Source organism: Chaetodon trifascialis, chromosome 11 (assembly GCF_039877785.1).
Source record: "Chaetodon trifascialis isolate fChaTrf1 chromosome 11, fChaTrf1.hap1, whole genome shotgun sequence".
Taxonomy (NCBI): domain Eukaryota; kingdom Metazoa; phylum Chordata; class Actinopteri; order Chaetodontiformes; family Chaetodontidae; genus Chaetodon; species Chaetodon trifascialis.
This window is the reverse complement of record NC_092066.1, coordinates 27,556,217-27,570,863: the sequence shown is the minus strand read 5'-3', so window position 1 is coordinate 27,570,863 and position 14,647 is coordinate 27,556,217. Positions and strand designations below refer to the sequence as shown.

At 39.2% G+C, this 14,647-nt stretch overlaps 1 protein-coding gene across 1 annotated transcript in view; it reads left to right on the top strand.

Moving 5' to 3' along the window:
* The window catches only part of rnf31 (ring finger protein 31), a 150,507-nt gene extending 136,162 nt beyond the window's left edge, over positions 1-14,345 (top strand). Inside the window, exons 22-24 of the mRNA XM_070974644.1 lie at positions 11,595-11,691; positions 13,118-13,283; positions 14,236-14,345. Coding sequence (XP_070830745.1) covers positions 11,595-11,691; positions 13,118-13,283; positions 14,236-14,286 — 314 coding nt within the window. The 3' untranslated portion in view covers positions 14,287-14,345. The remainder of the gene's footprint in view (positions 1-11,594; positions 11,692-13,117; positions 13,284-14,235) is intronic.
* The last annotated feature ends 302 nt before the right edge of the window (positions 14,346-14,647 follow it).

The following is a 14,647-nucleotide window of genomic DNA, read 5'->3' as shown; positions in this document are numbered from 1 at the left end:
TGCTGCAGTGTGATGTAAAATTTAAAAATTCAAGGTCCCCCCCTTAACTCTGACAGTGCACAAATGGACTGGTTAGGGCTCATTTGGTTCCATCTGTACATCAGAGTTTTGTGTCAAGAGTTACATACTCTCAGGGGTCGATTTAGAACGCTTAAGGTAAACCCAGAGTCCCTGAAATCCACTTTGATAACCACTGATGTAAGCAAAAGCACTGTTTGTGTGTGCATTGTTACAGAAGCAATATGAAAATCTTTATTTTCCCAGATACCTCGCTTTCCAAATGAAGCCTTCTTTGGCTTTTTCTTTGGGGAGTCCTCATCTGATGATGATGACGATGCTGGCTTCCTTCTTCTCTTCTTGGCAGCCTTCTTTGTTTCAAAGGAGGACTCACGCTCAGAGGAGTCGCCAAGGTCATGGCTCCTTTTCTGTGAACCTTAAAGTCAGCAAATATATAAAGAGAGAACCAAAGAGCAAAAAAATAAAAATAAGAATGCAGTGATTGCAATTTTATTTCATGAACAAATATGAGAAAATCGAAGAAATTCCATAAATTAGAAAGTAAAAGGCCTATATACAAGCTCACAACACGGTGTGAAGCGACACATTGTGAGTTTGTAGGTCTGCTGTTTTCACTATTTTTGTGTCCCAGGCAAACGTAAAATACCTCTTTTTTTGTCACAGGCTTAACAGTTTGGGAACCATTGCTTTACATCATGGGTTTTCAACTGGTGAGGCATTGGAGGTGGTCCCTGGCCATGCATTCATTGAAAAGAAAAGTTACTTTTCCTTTTTAAATTTTCCTTTTAGTTCAATTTGCTTCTCTTTTTTTCTTGTTTGCAGGTGAATAAAAATATTTTGAGGGGAAAAAATACTTGATAGAATGATATAACTGCTCTTTTCTGGTAATAAAATGCTTTGAGAACGGACAATATGTTGTTGGATGGGTCTATGATGGACCCACCTGACAATAGTGGTGGTCCCCTGGTTGCTCCTAGTCAGAATGGTGGTCCCTAGGTCAAAATCAGCTGAAAACCCCTGCTTTAGATGGTAGTTTGAGTCTGACATGTAGGTTTTAGGAGGAACAGTCTAGTTACCTTTTGAACCGGCCTCAGAGGAAAGAGACTTCTCTTTTAGGAGATCCCACTCCTGTTTTAGTAGTCTGTTCTCTTCCTTAAGGAGACGAATTTCCTCTTTGAGTAGCCGGTTCTCTCCCTTTAGCTGGTTCAAGTCCGACTTGAATTTTTCCATTGTTCCACAGAAACCGCCTCGAACCTCTTCAACTGAAAAAGATGCGCAAAGATGTATTAAATACTTAGGATTGTATTTGCTTCAACGTGTTAACAGTCATAGGCTGTTCTATTTCAGTTAGACAAAGCCTTGTAACTAAGCCTTGCCAAGCCACGAGGCCCATAGGGCAGGAGCCTATTTCCTGTTTCTTTAGCATGAGGCAGCTTTGTGTACATTACAAGTCCACCCCCTGGACATGATGCTAGTATGTCGCAGGGACTCAATCTATATCCAACCCGGGATGCAGAGTGCCAGGATTTTTATTTGTTATGTCCTGACCACGGGTTGAACATCAACCCCCCAGTCTGAGTGCGGACTAGCCACTTTGTAGGTGAACAGAATACCAAGGCGTGTGTGTTTCCACACGCACGCACGCACACACACACACACACACACACACACACACACACACACACACACACACACACACACACACACACACACACACACACACCTTGGTATGGAATGATTGTGGTGGTGGTGGGGGGGGCCCACCAGACAACCTTGTGCTATACGAGACCACTCTATGTATAACCATGATTGAATAAAATTCTTACCTCCGATATCTGACTCCACCTCCTCCAAGTTGTTTTTCGACTGGCAAAGTCTTCTTCTTGTTTTCATCTCTTTTTTTCCCTCTTCGGGTTTGCGTTTGAGACATGACTCTGTTGGGTAAAATAACTTAAGATAATTTAACAAAGCTGTATCTGTTATACAGTATGATATATAAATCAACCCTGAGCTGATTTATGGCTCATAAAGTGGTCTGGGAACCCTAGGGGTCCGTCACAGTTACTACAGGGGGGCCACCAAATATTTGTCATTTTTGTTTGATCTACATTAACCACATGGATATTTTCAGTCACTCAAATGCATATACTGGCGATGCGCTTTAAGCTTGTAGATCAGCTTTTTCTATTGACATTTTTTAATTTGAATCCTGAATTATTTTCTTTTTACTATTTTTGAATTGGAATTGGGAAAAATTACATTTATTAATTTTTAAATTAAACTTTATTCTTATGCTAACATTATGAACTTCAATTCAAATACAATAAACAAAAAATATATAATAGGCATTCATATAGACTGAAGTAATAACCGCAGAAATAAATAAATCGGGTGAAATAACAATGTTTAACATTTAACTTAAATCTCCCAAGCTCTTTTGAGAACCCCCTTGGGGTCTGATTCACAGGTTGAGAACCACTTGATTGATTGAAAAGTTTATTGAGAAAAAGGTACAGTTTCGTCACAGTACAGACCCACTGGTACAAGGTCAACTAAAAGGAGATTACACAAGAAAGCCTGAGCCTTGTTTCAATTGACATTTTTTTAAACTCATAACACTGAGAAACATACAGAAAGAACGCAGTACTATACATAAAGTAGCATTCAAATGACACAAATACTGATCTAAATGTTGAGGGTTTAAGTGGCTAACACGTTTAAAGCTAAACAAAGTAAAGCTCGGTAGTGCTTAACCAAACACACTGTGCAATGGGGTAACATTTGATGTGTTCATTAACCCTTCTAAAACCAAGCCATTTATTGCTATTTTTGTCCGCCTGGCCTCTATGGCTATTAATGCATGTATAATCTCAACCCTTTCATGCACAGTCGAGGAATGAACATCTTTTTTTTTCAGGACAACCTGGGCAATAATAATATGTATGCTAAAATGATGCCACATGAATGGATCAATAGTTATGAGTATAAAAACAAAAGAAAAAATAAAATGGAAAATGAATGTCACAAAATTTACTTCTAAGTTCTGAAAATAACTTTTTGTTTGTCTGTCTAACTCTATCAATAAAACTCACCACTCTCAAACTCACTAACCCATCTCTCCAAATCTCTCCCCTCCCACCACAAACACTGTGAAACTATGACCCGCGAAATTTGCTCTATATAAAACAAATAGCCTAATAACTTCTGTTTACCATAAACAACAGTAAATGCAGTAAAAAACATATGTGCCCACAGGAAATGCGCACTGAGCACATGCCGTATAGTGCGTAAAGCTTGTGTACATTTCCACGTGCAAAGGTTGTTAGTAAATGTTTATGCATGCGAACCACAGTCAGCTTATATTAACTGTTAATGTTACAGTTATTTCTCGGGTAAATGTGTCACTTACCAAGGTGTATTTCTTCTGTGGTTGGGAAAGTGGAGCACACACCGGGAGAATGTGGGTTTCTGTGACGCCTCGAGTAGCGCGGTTGAAAGGAGTGGAGGAGAAATAAACAGTCGCACACAGCTTGTCACCGGCTGTTTGATTACAACTCGTGGTTCCGTGTTTCCCCTTCACGTTGGTGACGTTGCATACGCATGTGCATACGTCATTACACTCGGGAGACGTTCAATGGCCAAAATCGCCCGCGAAAATAGGAGCTCCAGCAAAAAAGCGCCACGAGCAGTTCAAGCTTCTTACTGTGTTGGTATGGTGTGTAGGCAAACTAGGCACTGATTTATTGATTGATTAATTGATTGAAAGGTTTATTATAAGTTTGCATAGGGAAAAGGTCAACTAAGAAGGAGATTACACTATTAAGCCTGAGCTTATTTGTTTCAATTGAGATCCTTTTTTTAACCAAGAAGAAGGTAATTTCTTCAAAAAAAAGTCAACCATGACTTTAATAAGAAAACTCTTGCAAAATACAGCACAAGGTGGAAAACCTCTGATACGGTGGCTTCAGAGGGAGAGGCTGTTGGCCAGTAAAAAAAGATGCCCAGTTTGCCACAGGCAAATGAAGTTCAAAAAAACAAACACAACCAAAGATGGATATCGGTGGTAAGTGATGAAGCATTATCATGCATTATCATTATCTTATCATTATGTCTTTATTGTTAATTAATTAAATTATATTTACAGGTGTGGTATGATATGTTACAGGAGCTGCAGAAGGTCATCACACGGGGGCAGGGCAATAACAAGGTCCATCAGAGATGGATCCATTTTCTCACATCACATTACAGTCATGGATGCAGATTATGCACAGGTTGGATGTTTCTCTCCCTCACTTCAATTCAAATGGTCTCTCATTCTCTCATAAACTGTGTAATTGTATTTTGTTACACAATAATTAATTATTTTGTGCATTTCATTTTAACTTTGACCATTCCAATTAGGTAGACCTAATACAGTACATGCAAATACCACATGTAAACAGTGTCTCTTAACATGAATAGCCAAATGCATACTGACATATTACATAGAGCAGTGGTCCCCAAACCTTGTATCGCAAAATCCAAAAGCCAAATTATGTTTGCCCAGATCGCAAACTTATGAACATAGCAGATTTACAAGCTCTGAATGTGTTCGCACCGCAATGTGAACTTGTAGATCAGCTATTTTTACTACTTCTATTGTCTAACTTATGGAATCTTAGTTTTCTTTCATGTATTAAGGAAGTTAATGAGAAATCAGTGCTTGTTTGTTTTTTAAAATCATGAAAACTTACATATGCTGCTAATGTTTTTGAAAAGGTTTTGAAATAATAATAATAATTAGGGGACCCATGTATTTATTTGTGGCCCACAAATGGGTCCTGACCCAATGTTTTGGAACCATTGACATAGAGTACACATTCTAAAGAAATTCAAGAAATCACGCACGTTCATCCATCCCAACATTTACAATATGCAGAATGGATATTGTAGCAACAACCTATTTATATAAGGACCCCTCCTTGTCTACAAAACTATCCTATCCCTGGAGCTAATATGTTGATAGCAGTTGTCCTCCTTTTTTGGCTCAGCTTGGCACAGGGATTGAGGCGAAGACATGTGGACATGATAGAAGATGGTGTGTGTGGAAGCCCCAAGTCTCTCACCAGGGTGACAACCCTACTCCGTGAAATATGCTGTAAAGCAGTGAGGCGGATGGAGAGAAACTGGAAGATGAGGATCGGAGGAAGAACAGCGTTCGTCGCAATAGACGAGAGCAAGTTTCGACACAAAAGAAAAGTAAGCTTTTATACGCTACTAAAACAGGGACAATAGGTTTTAAACACAGGCACTCAGCAGGGTTGGACTGGGGGGGTGCCTGCTGGGTTACTGGTCCAGGCGCATTCTATATGGGCTGTGATGCCCAGGCGGCGTCACTGGATCGATTCCCGAGCCAGACATTTGCCGCACTTCTCCCCCCATCTCTCTCCCCCTTTCCTGTCAGACTACTATCCTATCCAATAAAGGCAAAAATGCCCAACAACAAATCTTAAAAAGAAGAAGAAAAAAAAACACAACAAAACAGCTACTCCAATAAAAGGTTAATCTCCATGATGATGTAACTGCCAGAACGTTATGAAAATATAAATGGATCCTTTAAAGTGCTTCAATTTAGCTGCTAAAATGTTGTGTGAAGAACAGTGAGTCTGTTGTTCATTGTCTTCAGACAAAATTCTTGCAGGTACTGGGCGTGTGAGATATAGAAATCAGTGGCATTATTGACTTTCTTTGACATTACCCATGACTACATTCATATACCACCTCTTGATCCATGTCTCAAACTATGCCATGAGGGGGCAGTTAATTTGAATAGAAGACCCTCGAAATTATTGAAAAGTCCTCAAATAAATGTATTTTATTTATGTATTTTTAGGTATTTAAATTACCTTATATTATTTTCAGTATGGACGTGGACGACATGGCAACACCTGGCGATGGCGGTCCTGGGTATTCGGGATGATGGAGGTCAAGGGGTCCCGTAGACGCCCAGTGCTGAAACTTGTAGAAAACCGATCGAGGAGAATCTTGCACCCGATAATTCTCAAATACGTTAGACCTGGAAGCCAAATAATCAGTGATTGTTGGCGTGCATACGACGGGTTGGCCAGGGATGGATATATTCACTACCAGGTGAATCATTGGCAGTACTTTGTTCACCCTGGGAATGGTGCTCATACACAACACATTGAGCGTGCATGGAGGAGCTGTAAGGAGAGCATATACCGCTACAGAGGGAACCTATCAGAAAGTGCTCTCAAGATTAACTTGAAGTTCATTGAATGGAACCAGTGGCTGGGGAAAGAGCACAGGGAGGGCATCTTAGGCCGCTTGTTTAAAGATATAAGAGTATGTCACAAAGTGTAAGCCAAAATGAGGGGGCCTGGTGAAGCACCAGCCATGTGATATCACATTATCATGTGTCTACTGCAGACCGGTCTGGCCCATGTGGGTGCTTACACTAGGTGGGTGTTTTCACTTTTCAGAGACCAAAAAGTGGAATGCCCACCCAGTGCTTGGGGCCACAACGGTCTGCAGAAAACACATGATGATGTGAATTACCAAGACTGGGACTGTTTACTTAGTAATTATTATTTATAGTTATTTATCACTGTTATTTTTATTTATTTTTTGAAAAAGAAGTGTATTCTGATTTTTTTAAAAAGTGCCTGACTGTTAAAAATTTGCACTGTTTTTGAAATTGTTTTATAAGAATTTGAAATCCATTGGATTAAAATGTTTATCTTTGGCAGCTCACTTGTTTTTGCATATCTGTCACAGCGAGGTGTTTTGAGTGAGGAAGTGTAAACATAATGCATTCATCTTAATGTAATTTGATGGCTGGCGATGGTGGTTTTTGATGGGAACTCTTAATCTCCTGACAGATACAGTGTGCTGTTCAGGGGGAGAATCAGACTCTGTATCTGTATCAGTGTACTCTGACACTGTATCATAGACACTGGTTGGTTTTGCAGCATTTTTGGTCCAAGTGTCTTGGGTAATGTGATAGTTTCCTAGTTACGGGCTAAATACTGAGTAATTACCAGGGAATAACATGGAAACAGACCTCACTTCCTTTTACAGTACAGTTGCACTTTAATAACTATGTAATTTCCAGGTAGATATTTTCTATTTACTGGGTAACAAATGAGTAATCACCAGGTAATAGCATGGAAACAGACCTCACTTCCCTTTGCAGTACAATTCCACTTTAATAACTAGGTACTTTGTAGGTAGGTATTTTTCTAGTTCCTGGGTAACGAATGAGTAATTACCAGGTAATAGCATGGAAACAGGCCTCACTTCCTTTTGCAGTACAGTTCAACTGTAATTACCAGGTAAATGTTGTAGTTACTGGGTAAATACTAAGAAGTTACCAGGTAAGTAGTAAAAACCAGTTGACTGCTAGGGAAATACATGGCGTAAATACCTAGTAGTACCTAGTAAATACTCTTCATTTCCTAGTAATTACACGGTAAGTATCTAGTAGAAACTTATAATGTCTTGGTAATTACACCTGGTAGCCAATAGGAAAGTAATTGGTAGTGTCATAATAATTTCTTTGTAAATTTCACAGTACTTACTGTGTATTTACCAATACATAGCCTTCCTCAGTAGTTGTCAGGTACAATTAAAGGGTAGTTACTGTGTGGTTACAAAATAAATACAATCAATAACCTGGTATAACATAACAATAACATGGTAGTTCACATGGTAATTTTGCAGTTATTGCTGGGTATATTATCTGGTAGTTACCAGGTACCTATTTGGTAAGTGGCTGATAAGTACTTTAAAATACATTGTAGTTTCCATGTAGTTATTAGGAAAATACTAATTACTGAGTAAGTAAGTAATTGGCAATTATCAAGCTATTAAGATTGTAATTGTTAAATAAATACCTAGTAGTTATTATTATTATTACATGGTGTTGGATGAGTAGTTATTAGGTAAGTATTATATATTTACTAAGTAAGTACAGTGTAAATAATAAGGTTTTTACCATGTATTACTTAGTAATTACTCAGTAATTGCTATTTATGACCTTGTAGTTACTTGGTAGTTGTCAGAAAATTACTTGGTACTCATGAAATAAGTATATTATTAATTACTATGCAGTTACCTTGGAATTACTTTAAGAAACACCCAGTAATTACTAATTATTATATGTAGTTGTTAGGAAATAATATAATAATAGCTTAGTGAGTACCTAGTAATTAATCACATAGTTACCATATAAATACTTTATAATTACTGAGTAATTACTTCTTATTACCTGGCTGTTACCAGGTACTTCTTAAGAAATTGCTTGGCAGTTACCTAGTAAGTACTTGGCAATTAACAAAATAGTTAGTATATAATTACATTATAATTACCCAGTAATTAATACTTATTTCCAGGTAGTTACTTGGTATTTGCCTGGAATTGATTTGGTAATTACTTTAAAAGTACAAGGTAATTACCTATATAGTTACCTTGTAATTACATGGTAATTTTACAGTAACTACTCCTTATTACATGGTACTTACCTTGTAATTACCATGTAAATACATGGTAATTACAGTACCGTAAAAGGAAGCGTTACCCATTTTTCTACCCTATGTCTATCTTTATCATACATCAAGAAATAATCAATCCTTGAGTATATGTTGTGTGGTGACAAGTAATAAGTATAATCCTTACTTGTGGGGTTCAGATCCCTCCATACATCTACAATTCCCAGTTCAGACATCAGACCCTTTATTTTTTTACTAATTGCACTTTTTTGTATTCCGTCTGCTGAGGAGTTAGCTGCTGTGAGTTAAGTCTTTGATTCAGATCACCTCCAATAATCAAAATACCCTCCGCCTCTGATGTCATCAGATCAAACATCTGTCCATAAAATCTCCAATCTGAGCCTGGTGGAATATAGATGTTGAGAAAAGTTACCACTTCTCCCTCTAGTTTCCCCTTAACCATGATAAACCTTCCCTCTTTGTCCTCTGTCACAGATATTTTTTCAAATGAAATCTTCCCCGAAATTAATATAGCCACCCCTCTCCGGTGTCCTGATTTGTAGGAGGCAGAAAATATTTGATTGTAACCATTCCTCTTAAGCTTTGCATGTTCCTTTTCTGTTAGGTGGGTCTCTTGTAATAATATCACCTTGACTCCTTTTTTCATCTTATTTACATTATATAAGGTTACTTTAATGCAGTTTTTGGATGTTGTCTCTCTGTTCCTCCTGCCTTGTGTCTCTCTCCTCCCGTCCCTTTCATATTTACCCCTTTTGCTACAGAACCATTATGAACATTAAACAACGTATAACAAAAGTTTAACATAAATGTTTAATGAACTTCCTTAGGTGAGGTCTGATTATTGACCTTCTCTGAGCTCTGATGTTCAGTCCGTTCTGAGGGATGTCCTCTGCTCCCGAGAGGCAGGGCGCCCTCACTGATAAAGTTCAGCATCGTTCATAAGTCCACAACAGCTTTAAGTGCTGCCCCGACGTCCTTAGCTTGTGAGGATATAAGCATTTCAACCAGAACCCGTATAAAACACTGCAGTGTTAACAAAAATAAAGCTACGTGTTTCTCACCTCAGTTTTCCTAATAGACTTAGGATATTTCCTGGAAACAGTCTAATCCTCACCTTAGAATGTTTTGTTTCATCATGTGTCCCGATCTCTCCTGAAGGCTTGCAATTTCTGTTTGTACCCCTGCCATGTCTCCATTATCCCATGTCCATTCTTCGCTCGGCTCATCGTCCACATTAGCCACTCGATCCGCTCTATCCAGTTCTCCGCCGGTTTCACCACCTCCACCTAGAGCCCCTGGGCCACCATGTCCTTCGCCGCCTCCTCTGCTGTAAATGCGCGTCTCTCCCTCGTAACAGATCCGGAGTTTCGCAGGAAAGGGCACCTGGAAACGTATATTCTTATCTCTTAGTACCTTTTTCGCCTCCATGTATTTTGTCAAAATCTCCGGCGCACAGTCGTGGTCTAGAAATACCTTCCTCCCCTCGTACATGAAGCCCTTTTTCTGCCACACTATCATGATAAGTTCTTCTTTAGTCTGGAAACTTTGTAACTTCATCACAATGGATCTGGGCGGGGAGTCCTTGGGAGGTTGTGAGACTCGAGCCCAGTGGAGAAGTCCAGCTTCTCCCTAAGGAGGTTTTCGACAAAAGTGGTCACTGATTGACCGTTTCCTTCCGCTCCTTCCTTCACCCCGTGAATCCAGACATTTTCCCTCCTTGAACGGCCCTCCAAGTTGGTCATTCTGGTCTCAACCTGCGTCTGCAGCTCCATGAGCTCCAAAGTGGCCTCCTCCAGATTCTGAATATGCTCCTCTGCTTCCACAATCCGCTGTTTGGCGTCATCTATCCTGTTGTTCGTCTTCTTGATATCGTCTTTGATTTCTTTCAGGTTTCCAAAATTCTCCCAGCAGAACTCTCGTATCTCTTGTAAGATTGTTTCCAGGTCTGCCATGTTTTTAGCAGGTCGCTGTGTTTCTTTCCCTCTTGGCTCGGTTGCGTTGCTAGCTTGGCTTTCACTCTATTACTTATTGACTCTGCTAGATCTTCAGCTCATCCGGCTAACTCGTCTGCTAGCTTAGCTGGCTTGTTATCTTGCTCAGGGTTCAAATCTGCGTTTTTAATCAACTTTCAATTGCCAAGGGATCCTGACCATACATTCATATGTGACGAGGTGGCTGTCACATTTTTTGAACTAAGAGAGATCCGGCGGATTCAGCAACAAATTTGGACAGCCTTATAGTAAGGAATTCCAATTCTCCAACTTGGAAGTTACAAATGATTGGACTAATTTTTCCACATCATTTTGAGACAGGATGTGCCTGTTTTTGCAATGTTACGTAGGTGAAAAAAGGCAGTCCTTGAAATTTGTTTTATATGGGAGTGAAGGGACATGTCCTGATCAAAGATAACTCCCACATTCTTTACAGTGCTGCTGGAGGCCAGCGCCATCCATAAATGCTATATTATCAGAAAATGAGTTTAAGGTGCCCAACTGTCCAGTCACAGCTTGGGGTCAAAATCATGGGCATCTGTGCTGACATGAGTTGATGGTAGCATGCATTTCCATATAAGGTGCAGCCTGATTGATGTTTCTCATGATCAACAAATAATTACTGTAATTACCAAATGTTAAAATGATAACACACTAAACTGCAATGGTGAGCATGATAAACATTACACCTGTTTAACATCATTTAATATTGTCACTGTGAGCATATTAGTATGCTGATACTATAATTTAACTCAAAGCCCTGCTGTGCCAAGTACAGCCTCACAGAACTGCTAGCATAGCTGTAGCCTTGGTCTTGTCATATGAAATACTGTTCAACATTAAGTCAGAATAATCTACTGATTTAATATTTAAACACTAATAACAACTGTCAACAACCATTATCCTTCATTTTCATTCTTGGCTAAATTTGTTTCTAATCTTAATTTTGGGCAAAAATCCTAACAATAATGTCTTGTGTAAATCTTGGGTAAACGTGCCATTTTAAGCCATTTTAAATAATGTTTTCCAGTTCATATGATCTGCTCTCTCTCTCTTTGTTTATCTGTTTTTGCAGGTCTGTGTGGAGTGATAGAGCAGAAAGATGAGGGAGGCCAGCAGCCAGACTCAGCCTGTGGTGCTCAGACCCAACCGGGACATGCTGGACTCTGCGAGTATGGGGGCTTTTTTCAGTATTATTTGCCCTTATCTCCGGAAAAACAGGTCAAAAAAACTACAATGTTACAAGCTACTATAAAGGTGACATAATACTACAATAACCATAATACTGATAACAAATTAAAGTAAAAATGACAGTAAAAACTAACAACAAAAATGTGCAAATGCTAATTTGTGCAGATGGCAATTAAAATAACAATTATTTAAGAGGAAAGTCCCAATAAGACTGGTTGCCTTTGCTGGGTGGAGTAGTTCCCTCCTCACTTGGTCAGCAGAGATGGTCAGTAAATGGGACGCATTCTTGTTGCTCTGTGGCTGTTGGACAGAGTGGTCAGTGTGGGGCTGTGTGTCAAATCTGTTGAAGAAATGGTTGAGCTCATTGGCTTTGGTGTATTCAAAGCAGAGTTGCAGGGTAGCATATGTCTCCTCAGTCCATCTCATCACAGTCCTGGTGGGGTTGGGTTGATGCATGACCAGTGGTTTGTACCTGGGCTGAAGGCAAACCAGGCTGTGGTCTGATCTACCAAGTCGGGAAAGGGTGGTTGCACTGTAGGCCTCTTTAACATTTGCATATAGCAGGTCTAGGGTCCTGCCCTCTCTGGTTGCACAGTCCACAAACTATGTAAAGGGAAAAGTCTCATCCAGCGGCATTTGTTTAAAATCACCGGAGATGATGAAGAAAGCTGTGGAGTGCAGGGTCTGGAGTCTCGCAGTAACACAATGGATGACGTCACACATGGTTGCCATGTTACTGGAGGGGGCAATGGAAACAACAACCAAGAGTGTGTGAAAACTCCATAGGCATATAATATGGATGTAGCTGCATGGCTAACAGTCCAATGGCAGGGCTGCAGAAAGTTTCCTTAACAGTAATGTGATCAGGGTGGCACCAACAGTTATTAACAAAAGCAGCAAGCTCAGCACCTCTTTTCCAACTTCCCGGAGGTTAACATGACTATTGTGCTGATGAACTTAGTGCTATGGAAATGTACAGTATACTAAATGTATCTAGTCAGCAGTTAAAACTGGAGGGTTCTCTTTCTAATAATGATTTATATTACTAAAATTAGAAATAAAGTCCTCCGATAATATAAGTCTGCTTTAAACAAAAGTTTTTTTCTGGAGTTAAAGTACATGAGATTAAATTTTATAAATAAAATTCCTGGTCAATATTTGAATGTATTTAATATATTTGAATTGATGATAAGTAAAATGTTATCAAAACTGATCCAAAAAAATGTATAAACTATGAAAAAGACCCATGTTCTAAAAAGGGTATAGTTTTACTTTAATGGGCAAAATCACAAAAGCTTATTCTGACTTTGTTACACCATCAATTCAGAGTTTTATCATCAGTATTAGCAGGAGGCTGCCATGATGTGCTATGTCATAATGCTAACATGGTAGTGTACTGTTGTTCAGGAAGCATTACAGGGAGTACCTGGTCAGCCTGATCAACTGCCACTCCATCGACCCAGCCCCCCTCTACAGTTCCAATGAGCTGTTGCTGGCCTGCAAGAGGTACAAGGTGGAAGACACCCACAGGGATGAAGAGGATGGCTTCACCTACTACAGCAGACTGCTCAAGGTGAGTGTGTGTGTTTGTGGATGCATGTGCATGTATGTTTGTGCATGTGTGTGTGTGTGTGTGTGTGTGTGTGTGTGTGTGTGCAAACAGTACATGTGTTTAATTGGTAAATGTGACTTAGCTATGGCCACAGCTCTATGGATGGCTTTGTGGGTCTGTCAGTTGCTTAGTCTGCCCCTTTGGTCCACATTCATGTTCCCCAAATGGGGAAAAAAAAAACTAAAAATGTTGGTGATCCCCTCACTTGTCCTTTAGTGCCACCATCAGGTTTGAATTTATCATTTTGTGTGAAATGTCTACTGTTAGATGGATTGCCATGAAATTGAGTTCAGATATTCATGTTACCCTGAGGATGAATTGTAATTGCTTTGATGATCAGCTCATAATTACAGTTAAAGTTACCTGTTCATATGAATACATGAAGAAATACACATTCACACAAAACCATGACCCAAACATAAAATAGATATTATGCAGCAGTAATTGTAAACAATTCAGTGGCTACTCAATTTGATGTGCAGCTTAAAATCACCAACTAATAACACTTCGTTCAGCCTAATAATACGACAGGAAGTCAGGCTGCTGCACAGGAGGTCCATAAATTTAACCACAATAGAATGGCTTTAACCAATCAATTTTAGTTAGTTTTGCTTCAGAAGTTGTAAATGTTTCTGTGCTCACCAGTCGGGCAGAAAGTGATCCTTCCAGACCACAGTGAGACCTCCACCATGGTCTGAAAGACACAAAAAACAATTAATGAACAATCCATAGGGCACAGCTTATTTGAATGGATTTCATGAACTTTATACTCTGTATATTCTGTGTATCAGACTGCATGAACCAATATGTTCTATACATTTTTTTTTTTTTACATATTTAATTATTCTTATTATTAAAATTAACAATTGTTGTTTATTTTGATGACACTAACATCCCTCTATGGTCTTTGCAGAAACTGATGGTTGAAGTACCGCTTGGTGACAAGGTGCCACGCAAGAAATAATGAATGCTTTAGTTCCTGTTTCCTGCAGTCATGATCATGTTGACCTTTCAACTTAAAACTCAGTAGATGGGACAAAATGTCAACATCCCATAATGGTATGTACAGTATACAGGAGAGAGTAATCTCTCAAGCTCTGTCTGAATATTTTTATTTATTTTTGTTATTTTAGTTCCATTTCAGAATTTCTCTCTTATGATCCTCGTTAATTGTACCTTTATTGTGAATTCAGCACTTTTGTCCCTGTAAGTATCCCTGTAGATATGGTCAGTGATCTAATTGGTCAGGAGTCAGACTGTTGGACAATGTTGAACTAATTCTCTGTACTTAACCCTGTCTTGAGCTGTTAGCCATGCAGTGTACT